This window comes from Myxocyprinus asiaticus, chromosome 27 (assembly GCF_019703515.2).
Source record: "Myxocyprinus asiaticus isolate MX2 ecotype Aquarium Trade chromosome 27, UBuf_Myxa_2, whole genome shotgun sequence".
NCBI lineage: Eukaryota > Metazoa > Chordata > Actinopteri > Cypriniformes > Catostomidae > Myxocyprinus > Myxocyprinus asiaticus.
Window position 1 is genome coordinate 35,952,341 of NC_059370.1, and position 13,521 is coordinate 35,965,861.

The following is a 13,521-nucleotide window of genomic DNA, read 5'->3' on the forward strand; positions in this document are numbered from 1 at the left end:
TTTATGTCCTTTTTGGACCTTCTGAGTTCTGGTCACAATTCACTTGAAATATTCTTCTAAAAACTTTGTGTTCAGAAAGAAAGTTATAAACATCTGGGATGGCATGATGGTGAGTAAATGATGAGAGAATTTTCATTTTTGGGTGAACTGTTCCTTTAACTACACATTGTCATAAACATCCAGTTAGTGAGTGAGTCAGATATTATTAGCAGTAACCATTCTGATAAATTCAGCAAGCAAATCATTCAAACTTTTTCTTTTTTTTTCTTTACCGTTTCGACCATCGTTTTGACCGATTCATTACAAAGAATCTGCTCAGAGTTATTTGTTCATGAATCAGTCTACACTGTTCACATTGCGTTTGTTTTTGCATGCAGCTGGTGAAGACAAAGCAACAGAAAGACGAGTTGTCTATTTATTACTATTTGTTCATCTGGATTATTTCATGCAACCTAGTCCTTACATCTCATTACATTCAATTAAAACTCTTTGAGTTGAATTCATTTTCTTTCACCATTGGCTGGAGTTTTAGCAGTGCAGAAAATGTGTAATTTCTTTGTATTCTCTTATTGTTTAATACCATATCAGCCCCAAAGGCTATTTTCATGGCCAGAACAAGGTGGAATCAGTCAAAGTAAGAAGAAAGCAAATAAATAAAAGGATAAAGATACAAGATTTTTTTAAATGCACTGTGCAGGAAACACCAGTGTATCGGTTTAATCCACTGTGTATGCTCAATATTGAACATTTCAGCACCATTAATCTTTCAGACCCAAGTGTTTAGAGGATACAACCATTATTTACACTGAATCAGAACACACTGAAGATCTGCAGCTCTGTCTTCCAATCCACCTCTATTCCATTACAGTAATAAATAATATTTATCCATTCCAAAGGGGGTCTGTTTTTCATCCCGACCTCACAACTAAGAAGGTCGGCGGTTCTTTTCAATGCTTCAAGTGAGTCTTTTCACAGGAATAAAGTGACTACAGATCAAGTGGGGTTTCCAAACAAACCCTCCTTTAGTTAATCCAGGCAGCATAGCAGCTGTCGATTGACAGGTAAATGATCAATAGGCGAGCAGAGGCCCAGCAGCAACCCAACAGCCCCTGTGGTTTTCCAGGCCGAGAGCTGCTGCCAGGGACCAAGGCCATTGATTCTCTCTGGAGGTAAACTCAGCTGGGCTGTTTCACACAGAATGCTTAAACAAGGGATTGATTTTGTTTACCTCAAGATCTTGTGCCGGCTATGACGACTCCTGTCTTGCTGGCAGCAGTCCAGATAGCTGATGCAAATTTCCTGCAGGAGGAGAGGGAGAATCGTGAGAGAGAGAGACGAGACAATCAACGACGCACCAACTCTGTTGCATTTATAATGACTAGGCATTAAATTATACATTGTGTCTCTTTAGAAATACTTTTAAACAGTTTTCTTTTTAAAAAGATTTTACAAATTGGCAGGAACCTTGAGCACTAGGTCTGAAAACTCTCAGAATTTTGGTTAAACAGTTTTTTATGTGCCACCACAATGTGGAGGAGATAGAGAACGCATCGTTTTGTCAGCTTGGTTTCAATAAATGCTCTTTTTGCAGTGAGGAAGGTTTGAGTTCTGAAACTTACAGTATGTTTGTGCTGTTAAAATATCAAAGAAAATGTGATTCCTCATGTCTTTAAAAGGATAGTTCACCCAAAATTGAACTATCATTTCATTTATTATTTCATTTCATTATCATCACTTACTCACCCTCATGCCATCCCAGATGTGTATGACTTTCTTTCTTCCGCAGAACACAAATTTAGATTTTTAGAAGAATATCTCAACTGTGTAGGTCATCACAATGCAAGTCAATGGGTGCCAAAATGTTGACGCTCCAAAAAGCACAAAAAGCCATCATAAAAGTAATCCATGACTCCAGTGTTTTAATCCATATCTTCAGAAGTGATATGTTAGGTGTGGGTGAGAAACAGATCAATATTTAAGTCCTTTTTTATTATAAATTCTTGTCCCTGCCCAGTAGGGGGTGATATGCATGAAGAATGTGAATCACCAAAAATACAAGAATAATAATGTGAAAGTGAAGAATGAGCAGGGAGAATTTATAGTACAAAGAAATTAAATATTGATCTGTTTTTCACCCACACCCATCATATCACTTCTGAAGATATGGATTTAACCACTGGAGTCTTATGGATTACTTTTATGCTGATTTATGTGATTTTTTGGAGCTTCCAAATTTTGGCACCCATTCACTTGCATTGTATGTACCAAAAGAGCTGAAATTCTTCTAAAAATCTTCATTTGAGTTCAGCAGATGAAAGAAAGTCATACACATCTGGGATGACAAAAGGGTGAGTAAATGATGAGAGAATTTTCATTTTTGGGCGAACTAAACCTTTAAATCTGTCGAATTCTGAAAACACAATAGGTCACATTTATGGGCCATGTGGTGTTACTAGCATCTATTTGAAAAATAGTAAATGTTAGTAGCTCTTTTATGTAGTCAGGTGTGTCAGCGGTTATCTATTTGAGGAAATTGTAATTTCTGTTTGCTAATGTCTATGGTATTTGTTCTTTATTGTATTTTTATTGTTTAGTGCCATATATGCTATTTAAAAAATGCTATTTTAATGGCAAGAGCAAGGTGGAATCAATCCATCAATAAAGAAAGCAAATAAAAAAAATGTTTAAAATGAATAAAAATAAACATTTAAAAATCTTTCTTTTTTCCCCTCAAAATTGTGTCTTTCTGAGAAAATTGATATTTTTGTTTACTAATATCTATGGTCATTAAGGCATAACTCACCCCAAAATGAAAATACTGTCATCCTTTTCTCACACTCATGTCAAAAACCCAAATGACTTTTCCTTGGAATGGTACACAAAAAGAGATCTCAGTCAGTATGTCAGTCTCAGTCACCATTCACTTTCATCTTTTCTCCTTACAATGAAAATACATGGTGCCAGATGTCATCATTGCATAATATCTCCTTTTGTTTTTCATGGAAGAAAGTTATCTGGGTTTTGAACAACAAAGTATATGATAACAGAATTTGAATTTTTGGTTGCCAAGTTGTGCGGGCCAGGCTTACCCTGTGGAGTGGGGCCTAAGGGAAACAATGATCACTATACAAGAAAAAATACTGAATGGTATAACCATTTAAATGAGTTGTTATTATGTGTACACACAACATTTGAAAAGCTTTCTTTGTTGACTACAGTGTGAAGTTAACGCATCATAATAAGCTGTCATTTACTAGCTAAGAAGTTTAAAATAAACAAATCTGACCTATGAAATAAATACATCTCTGCAACGTGAACAGCAAGCAGCAGATGTAGGTCATTTCAATCTACCTGACAAACTGTCAAAATTGCTCCGATTCTCAGAGTGTAGATTATAATTTTTATGACAGAAAAACACTCAAGACTTTAGAATATTATGGGCCCCCCTCATAAGGTCGGCTTTTAGCATCTATTATCCAACATGCACCTCTCCTGGGCTGATGTCACTTAGGGCGCTGAGGTGGAGGAGGAAGTTGTTGTCAGGGAATGAGGCCTCGGCATTGGGAACGCAGCTGTGGTTACCTTGACAACACAAGAAATTACATTACATCATAAATTTTTGTAGAGCAAGGAGACAGGCATTGTTTGTTAATAGGAAGACTTGGAATAGGCTATAGTGCATGAGTCTTATGGACTACTTTATGCATGTTTTTGAAGCTCGAAAGCTTTCACAATGATTATTAATTACATGCTTCTTCAGATTTTCTCCTTTTGTGTTCCACAGAAAAAAGACAGACATGTTGGTTTGAAACCACAATTACGGGTGAGCAGGGGTTAAATTGGGCTGGTACAGTCCGGAACAGCGTTCCGGCACCTTCAATTCCAAAAAGAAGGAAAAAAAAAGCTTGCTTGTCAATCCATCTCCGATGCGGTTTTTGTTTGATCCATTTGACACATTCTATGTAGTGAGTGTCATTATGCTTTGCTCTAATCAGTTGAGGACACTAGAGGCGGCATATACGAGAGTGGCACCAGACCACGTGCCCCCGCATACAGACGCGTGGTCCGATCTCTGATTCATAGAAATTGCGTAATATGGAATCAGCTGCTCACTCGTTTCTTAGATCCACTGATATGCACTAGCGATTTGCTTAGTTTTGTTAAAAAGCTGAATACCTGAAGAGGTTTTGAATCAGGAATCAATCACATCCAAAGCAACATCAGATCAAAATATCACAGGCCTACAACTTGAGAACAAAAGGCCACTCGACCAACACACTGTAAAAGGTTTCACTGTTATTTGTATATTGATGTGTACTCCATTTTTGTTGATTGAGCATTTATTTGTATTTTGTGTGGGGTTTTGTTCTTTTGGAATTTTTTTTCTAGCAAATATACAGTGGGATTCACTATAGTGAAAATGCTTCTTCACACAGCAGTGAAGAATTTTAAACTCTTATAATGTAATGCAAATGTTTTCATTACCAATTATATTATCAGAATAACAATTTGAGTAAAAGATAGTCGTGCAAAAGGTGTTTGTTTCCCCCGTTAAGAATAATGTGCATTTACTTTTTTTTCTTTTATTTGTTTGGATTTTTTCCCCTTTTCACCCAGTTTGGAATGCCCAATTCCCTATGCGCTTTTAAGTCCTTGTGGTCGCGTAGTGATTCGCCTCAATCCGGGTGGTGGAGGACGAATCCCAGTTGCCTCCGAGTCTGAGACCATCAATCCGCGCATCTTATCACGTGGCTTGTTGAGTGCATTACCGTGGAGACATAGTGCGTGTGGAGGCTTCACGCCATCCACCGCAGCATCCGCGCTCAACTCACCACACGCCCCACCGAGAACGAACCACATTATAGTGCCCATGAGGAGGTTACCCCATGTGACTCTACCCTCCCTAGCAACCGGGCCAATTTGGTTGCTTAGGAGACCTGGCTGGAGTCACTCAGCACGCCCTGGGATTCGAACTAGCGAACTCCAGGGGTGGTAGCCAGCGTCTTTTACCACTGAGATATACATTTAGCCGGTTTTAAAAGATGACTACCAACAGGCAAGAAGGTAACTTAAGGTAAATTTCATTTGAGGAGCTATGGTAAGTGGCAAAACTGAGGTGATGTGGGTGATGAAACCTGCGTACCCCCATTGACAGATTTATTTGACTGCGTTGATAAACAGTCTTGTCCCTACAGTTTCTTGATTCGTTTAATTGCTCTTCACAAGAATTTTGGCTTGCTCCGTATGTGAAAATGTACACTGTAAATGTCCGCAGTGCTTTGCAGCATGGTTCTCTCATGCTTTAAAAATGTTATTTTCACTTTAGCGTAATTTCAAACATACAGTTTGTGGATTGATGAATTTTCCATATAACAAGCACAACTGCAATCATGTGATCGACAAAAATCTCGCTTGTCCCCATGATTTAATTGTTGTCCGAACGCATGAGTTTTATCACAGAGGAGCCATGAAAATGTACTTTTACATACGTCACCCTGAGAAACAATTGCCGTCCGAATAGGGCTTAAGACATGCACATCCACGTCAAAAAGCTCAAGTGACCGTGAAAGTAAATCACAAATAGGCAAATCGTCAAAGGGTTTGCATATTATCTCACAAACTCAAATGAACAGCATAACAAAACAAATCAAAACCAATATTTAACAGTCATTGTAATCTAATACAAACCAATGCACCTATAACACAACACCTCAACGCAATGGCATACAATTAAATGAAATTATGAACGGTGCACTTTAATCCAACCAACAGCACATTAGAAACAAATTTGCTTTTAAAACTTACCAATGAACTTCACGCAGGTCTGCAGTCAAGAGCGGTAACTTCCGAAGCTCATGTCAACAGTCAACATAAATATGATCAAAGCTTTTGATTGGCTCAGGGGCAAAGGCAAACTAGCCCCTCAGGCCATCGTTGAACGCTCGTTGCACATACGCATTACGTTCTCCAGATCGCCATTGATTAACATTGAGGATGAAGGGCTAGCCCTACGCATAGCAAATGAGAACGATTAAATGGCTTTTATGCAACATACCTTAATAATAATAGAATTTCTCAAAAGAATATATACTTTTTTCTTGTATAACGGACATAAAACACTTTTAAGTTGCGGAAAATATATTATTTCTTAAAATAGATGTATGATGATGCCATGCAATTTGCACAACAGCGCCACCTCTGGTGGGGCTTAGTCCCACTTGTCCCTAATGTAGAGATGTGGCTGCTTGGGGGCCTGGGTAGCTTAGCGAGTAAAGACACTGACTACCATCTCTGGAGTTCGAATCCCAGGGCGTGCTGAGTGATTCCAACCAGGTCTCCTAAGCAACCAAACTGGCCCGGTTTCTAGGGAGGTTAGAGTCACATGGGGTAATCTCCTCATGGTTCTCGCTCTTGGTGGGGCGCATGATGAGTTGTGTGTGGATGCCGCGGTGGATGGTGTGAAGCCTCCACACACGCTATGTTTCCGTGGTAATGCGCTCAACAAGCCACGTGATAAGATGCGCGGATTGACGGTCTCAGACACGGAGGCAACTGAGATTCGTCCTCCGCTACCTGGATTGAGGCAAGTCACTACGCCACCACGAGGATTTAGAGTTCATTGGGCATTCCAAATTGGGAAAAAAAAAAAAAAAAAGAAGAGATGCGGCTGCTCATTTGGCTTGATAGTCAAAAAAACTTGAAGCATATTTTTCTCAGTTTTGGTGTTGCCATAGTTACTGCATTTTGGCTTTCTAGGGCAGTACTCCTTTAAGGTGACCTGCAATTCTTTCCACCACTCAGAATCAACTTCTATGTGAAATTAAAATAGCACAGCTGTATAAACTAAAGCATATGCCAATGTGAACAAAGACAATTCTCACAGGAGCTTTGTAGCAGGAAAAGACCCGAGCCCTCGCAGTTGAGGAAATCACCGGTTTCTGTAAAAGAAATAACATGATCTATGAAACCCTTCATCTTTCTGATTTATTTCACAGTTCTGCACAAAACAATAATATTTTTCACAGATCGATGGCTGTCTAAGTGGTAAAATGTGTCTCTGTTTCATGTGCAGTTGAGGAAGCGAGTGTCAAAAAGTATATATGGATTAAATCTGTTCAGGTAAATGGAGCAATGTGTATGTGTAAACTATAAACAGGTGAAAGTCTAAAAGGAAAAATGACCTTTGTCAATGTCCTTGTAGAGCTGGTCAATAAAAGCATCCAGTTGCTCCCTCTGCTGGCCGGGAAGCTCCAGTGCATCACAGGCATGCACCCACTGACTAAGAGAACTACACAGAGATGCAAATCATTTTAAAATCAATTAAGGAACACTAGATTTTCATTTCCCAAAGAACATAGCAGTGCTTGCAAGGCAGCACAATAAGTGTGTTAAATTTTTAGGTAGGCTTAGGTTTTAGGCTTTGGTTGTGTAAATGAAATGGTAATGTTACGACACTCAGCACGCGTCTTGTTTTCTATCAGCTGCGTATCACAATCAACAAATATTACAACAACGTCTTGGCAGTTTAAAGGTGGCTATGGATGGTTAAATAATTACAAGAAAGAAAAAAACAATCACAATTGCAACCTAGTATCATAGAATGAATATTACTATAACTAATTTTTGCAAACTGACTTTTACGTGCAGCGTTCTACGTTTGGCTGCAGTTTTCTGGTGAAATGAACACTAGAGGTGCTACAACAACTGTGTTTCATTCACTTTTACACAAATCATGAGAACAATGGCTGATTTTGACTTTATAAAGACTTATTTTTCACTCTGTTACTCACACGCTGCTATATGATATTGAAACACTTTTACTGTAACGTGTCATTTGAAAAATGATACATTTAAACATTTGTATTACAGACCCACCTACAATACACTTATTCCGATGGGATTAGTTTGTGCGGTAGCTCACCTGATAGAGTGTTGGACATGGAGCTTGGGACACTGCAGTTCGAGCCCAGCCAAGCACACAAGCTGATATGCAAGACAAAAGTGTCATAGAAGTGACACAAAATGATGAGGTTGCTTCAGAAAATATGCTTTTCATAATGGATTTTTTAGAATACTATTGGTTAGGTTTGGGGTAAGGATGTCTGTTTTGTGTGTACCTCTCATTTGCTTTTAGGACACTACTGGTTAGGTTTAAGTTAACATTCATCTTTAAAACCTCATTGGATTACGACACCATTTCACTCACTTTTGATGCCACCTGCTGGACATTTCACCGGGAAACTGCAGCAAAACGTGTAACAAACCACATAATTTCTTTTTGCAAAATGTTGCCATGATAATGTAATTTTCATGAGATCCACCTGCACAATTCAGTAGGCAAATAAATGCAGAAAACAGGTCCAATCAAAATTCAGTACGCAAATATGTATAACAAATTATAATTAAGTCATCATTGTCTGTTACATTTTGAATGACAAACATTCTAACCATGTAAGTCAACTGAAGACAAACATTTCCATTTTTTTAATTACATTTTAAACCTAAATTATTGTATGAAGATTACAAACAAAATGTAATACACACCACACAAAAGTTAAAAAATTATCAACAAAATGTTTGAATGGTGGTTAAGTCTTTACATTAAGCAGTTTGGGCTGAATTAATTGCAGAATTGTGTGTAGAAGAATAAAACTAGAATGCTTGAGAAATATATATATATATATATATATGTATATGTATATATATATATATATATATATATATATATATATATATATATATATATATATATATATATATATAGTACACATTGCTGCCTTGTAATCATTGTATTAAGCAAACTGTTTACATCTTTAAAAAACAGGTAAAACAAAGTAATGGTGCATATATGTTGGATCTTACCTGGTACCAATTCCCTGACTGTTGGTCCCAATAAGTGAAAAGAGAGAGCGAAATCCCTCTGGAGTGAACCACTACAGCACAGAACAAATTCACTTTACATACAGTACATCTGTACTATGACTTATTTTAATTTCATGCCTTCTGTGGTTCTACTATGCTCTTCCAGCATTACACTTGGTGAAGAATTGTGATACACATTTGAAGATCATTGGCATTGGATGATTACTGTGCACACTTGGAATAGTACACCCAAAAATGAAAATTCTCTCATTATTTACCCTCATGCCATCCCAGATATGTATGACTTACTTTCTTCTGCTGAACACAAAATACGTTTTTTATAAGAATTTCTCAGCTCTGTAGGTCCATATAATGCGAGTCAACTTTGAAGCTCCAAAAAGCACATAAAGGCAGCATAAAAGTAATCGATAAATCTCCATCATGGTTTAATCCATGTATTCTGAAGCCATATGATAGGTGTGGGTGTGAAATAGATAATGTTTAAGTCCTTTTTTACTATAAATCTCCACTTTCAAACAGCCCTCCCAAGCACTCTTCAGTAGAAGACTTCTTTTGTTTTTGGTGATTCACATTATCCGTGCAAATCACCACCTACTGGGTAGGGAGGAGAATTTATAGTAAAAAAAACTTTCACACTTATCATATCGCTTCTGAAGACTCGGATTAAACCACTGGAGTTTTATGGATTATTTTTATGCTGTCTTTGTGCTTTTTTGAGCTTAAAAGTTTTGCCTGTTGGCATTCTATGGACCTCCAGAGCTGAGATATTCTTCTAAAAAATCTGTCTTGTGTTCTGCAGAAGAAAGAAAGTCATACACATCTGGGATTGCATGAGGGTGAGTAAATGATGAGAGCATTTTCATTTTTGGGTGAACTATTCTTTTAAAAATATAACAAAGATGTTAACTCTTCTAGTGTCAGTTCCAAAATCTACCTACAGCCTTGACAACGAATAATACACACTTTTGATGGGTGGGTGGGTGGGTGGGTGGGTGGATGGATGGATGGAAGTCTGACCTGACTCAGACGATCATCGTACAGAGCTGTGGTAAACAGATTATGCAGCAAGCTCAGCTGTCCCTGAAAATAACAAAACAGTGTGTTATTGGGCATTTTTAATTAACAATGTTTAGAGCATGGCATATTGATTCACATCATTAAATCACTAATTTGCCACCAGTGTGCAAATTCCAACAAGTTTCCATATTTTAAATCAAATCTTCATCCCTCAGTAGTTCCACCATGCAGATGAGGCAGCACATAGCATGGCACTGAAACACTTTAAAATGTACATACAAATGAGGGATGGAAGACACTCGTTTGACATTAAAGGGAAAGATTATTAACTTTCTATTTACCTGAAACTTCTCTCCCAACAATTTATGAACTATCTCCTCCTCTTCATTCGCTGTACGACTACAAAAGTTAGAGAACAGCCTCTGCCAGCGTCCCTTGTCTTGAGCCTGTCACAAAATATAACAATGATTGTTAGCATTGATACACAAATATGTTAGGTGACCGAAAGCTTATTTATGTAAACAGTTATGGAAACAGATGAGAGATAAGAAACAATGACCTGCTTGATAGTGGTCACCATCCTAGCCATTAGCATGATACTGGAGGTTTCTGGAGGATAGTGCACACTCCTAAACAACATGCAAAAATGGATTTAAAAATCAACTGACATGCAAGAGCAGAGTCATATAATTCAAGGTAAATGTGCTAAAGAATGCATTTCCATCAACGGCCTACACAGCAAAGCAATCCATTACTGACAAAGCAATGGAATTCATAATGTCTTTAATGTGCTGCATAATACTTTCAGTACATGAGAGAATATCTAGGTACTCAAGATGCCTCGCCTCCACACTTCCTGCAGCTTATTGATTGGATGATCTGGGTCATCATGGGAGGGGCCGAGACATAGGACCTTGTGGTACTGCTCCCACGCAGCTTGTCGGCACTCAGTACTACAATACATCACCTGAAGTTGGCGAAAAATAAAATCCATTTAGAGAGGAGTCACATACAGGAGCAGAGGCAGTCAGTTTGTCCATCTAGATACTTTTGCTATAAAAAGGACACAATTAAGATTTACGTTTCTAAGAGCAACTGAATTGCTGTTTTGCCTATAACCACATAATAAAGCAATGCCTGTGATGTTAATATACGTAGATCTCAATGATCTATATGAACAAATCTCAGCATACTGATGAGAACATACCTGACACAGTGGACAGGCCTGGTGTCGTTCAGGTCGCACTTTACACAGCTCAGGATGGGGCACACTCAGACCTGGCAGACCACTCAACCTCCTGGCATTCTCCTCTGCTGTTTCCAGAGCTCGGAGACAGTATTCACAAGCTGAATAAGGGAAGAACCATGGCAGATACAGATAACGCAGGAAATAGTTCAATAATTGATCATAATGTACCTAATATTGGTATACCTCGAAGTGAAAAACAAACACTAGATTTAAAGAGACGATTTATTATCTGGATATAATGCAATAAATCTAAATAACATCAAGAGCATTGTATTAACTCACCTCTGTATTTGTACAAGGCATTCCACAAGAACTGAGACGAGACTAGAGGTTGCTCAGTAAAAATTGTATCACCCTCTTTGAAAGGTCTTTTGGCGAATAATCCTTTTCCCTGGAGAAAACATCATTAATATTAATAATAAAACTATTATTTTTCTAAATAGCTAAATATCTAAATACCTAATCTATCGAAACAAGGCTGTCTGTCATTGGAAATGAGAGACCCCCCATTTTGTTTGACACCACTTTAGAGAATATGAATATGTAATAATAAATGCTTTATTGATCAGCAGGTTGTGTCATGCAATTATAAGCCCGTGTTATGGATCAACTGGAGAGCATGTTAACTGGGGATGTGCACATGCATGTGAATAATTTCACTTGCCTTTTCAGCAGATTCGTTCAATGTGAATTGTCAATGAGTAAAGAAAAAAACGATATGTACATTATAAAAAATTTTGGTATCATTATTAAACAGAGTTGTTTCTTCGACATCATGTCTAATGAATTTGACACGTTAAGAGCGATTTTAATGGTTTCGCAGGGTAACATCTGGTTCCCCATGTTAACATGGGACATTGGTTTGAATGGGAACTGGCGATTACACTTGTCAGAGTAGTGAATCGCAAGTGGAATTCTTTTATATGCAACACTAAAGCATCATAGGCTGATGTGTGTCAATAGTATATTATTATGCAGCTTTCAATTGCTTTTTTTCTCTTTATAATGAATAATGGCTTAATTAAAAATGACAGTTTGAGTAACTTTCTCCTACCATTGAAAATGAACAAAGTGATCTGCTAGTTAGAACTGGATCGTTAATTCAGTGGTAAGTCACACGCTGATACATCACTCATCGACCCGGGTTCAAATCCTGGTTTATCAAGTGCAATTGTATCTTTACTGCAGGTTATGATGTACTTTTAATAGGTCTACTGAAAACTATTTTGTAAAACACAGACACAATATATTATATTGTTTTAAACAAATCTATCAAATTTCAACCGAATCTGACAGCCAGTAATCACAGTATAAAATTTTCTGAGAATGGTTGAATTATTGAGAAGAAAATTATGAACTACGCTGTCTATAGTTTATAGGCTTTTTTTTTTTTAATTGTCAAACAATTTATTTAAGACAAAAACTTAACGTGGGGCCTGGGTAGCTCTACGCTGACTACCACCCCTGGAGTCACAAGTTCCAATCCAGGGTGTGCTGAGTGACTCCAGCCAGGTCTCCTAAGCGACTAAATTGGCCCGGTTGCTAGGGAGGGTAGAGTCACATGGGGTAACCTCCTCATGGTTGCTATAATGTGTGGTTCTCGCTCTCGGTGGGGCACGTGGGGAGTTGTGCGTGGATGCTGTGGAGAATAGCTTGGGCCTCCACATGCGCTGTGTCTCCGCAGTAACTCGCTCAACAAGCCACATGATAAGATGCGTGGACTGATGGTCTCAGACGCAGAGGCAACTTGAGATTCATCCTCCACCACCCGGATTGAGGCGAGTCACTATGCCACCACGAGAACTAAGAGCGCATTGGGAATTGGGCATTCCAAATTGGGGAGAAAAGTGGGGAGAGAGAAAAAAAAAAGATAAAATCTTAAGATTTTGCCAAACACACGAAATCATTGTTTCTGAAGAACTTTCTCATGCTTTCTCAGAGGATCATTTATCATTGGTCAGTTTGGCTTTTGTACATGTTCACCAGTCTCCACACAAAAACAAAATTGCACTTCTGAAAGATCATCTTTTGGCAGTGTCATTGGTAATCATACATATGCAACATTGTCATGCACATAACCTTTAAAAAGTAAAGGATATTATTATATCAATTTAATTCAACTGATAGATGTTTACTGGGGAACTGAATCCAGGTCTTGTCGTATGATTACGATCACACTACCACTAGACCAACCTGCATTTCTATTATTCACAAACAATAATTTTCTTAAACTTATCAAACTATTATTATTTTTTTAATAAATGAAAGTAATTTAAGAGTATATGCCTATTATTGACACATTTCAGCCTATGATGATTTAGTGTTGCAAATTAAAGACTTCCACATGCGATTTACTGCTCTGACAAGTGTAA

At 37.9% G+C, this 13,521-nt stretch overlaps 1 protein-coding gene across 5 annotated transcripts in view; it reads right to left on the reverse strand.

The window, feature by feature from the left end:
- LOC127418362 (histone-lysine N-trimethyltransferase SMYD5-like) overlaps nucleotides 1–13,521 on the reverse strand; it is a 42,361-nt gene that overhangs the window by 28,244 nt on the left and 596 nt on the right. For 4 of the 5 annotated variants that reach the window (XM_051658968.1, XM_051658969.1, XM_051658966.1 and 1 more), the window contains exons 2-12: nucleotides 11,432–11,540; nucleotides 11,108–11,247; nucleotides 10,746–10,867; nucleotides 10,460–10,529; nucleotides 10,242–10,346; nucleotides 9,901–9,963; nucleotides 8,863–8,933; nucleotides 7,182–7,288; nucleotides 6,882–6,938; nucleotides 3,488–3,582; nucleotides 1,229–1,299 (exon numbers count right to left, since the gene is read on the reverse strand). In XM_051658968.1, the coding sequence (XP_051514928.1) occupies nucleotides 1,229–1,299; nucleotides 3,488–3,582; nucleotides 6,882–6,938; nucleotides 7,182–7,288; nucleotides 8,863–8,933; nucleotides 9,901–9,963; nucleotides 10,242–10,346; nucleotides 10,460–10,529; nucleotides 10,746–10,867; nucleotides 11,108–11,247; nucleotides 11,432–11,540 (1,010 nt within the window). Of the gene's footprint in view, nucleotides 1–1,228; nucleotides 1,300–2,803; nucleotides 2,866–3,487; nucleotides 3,583–6,881; nucleotides 6,939–7,181; nucleotides 7,289–8,862; nucleotides 8,934–9,900; nucleotides 9,964–10,241; nucleotides 10,347–10,459; nucleotides 10,530–10,745; nucleotides 10,868–11,107; nucleotides 11,248–11,431; nucleotides 11,541–13,521 lie in introns of all 5 variants that reach the window. The other variant, XR_007893416.1, reaches the window with a different exon arrangement.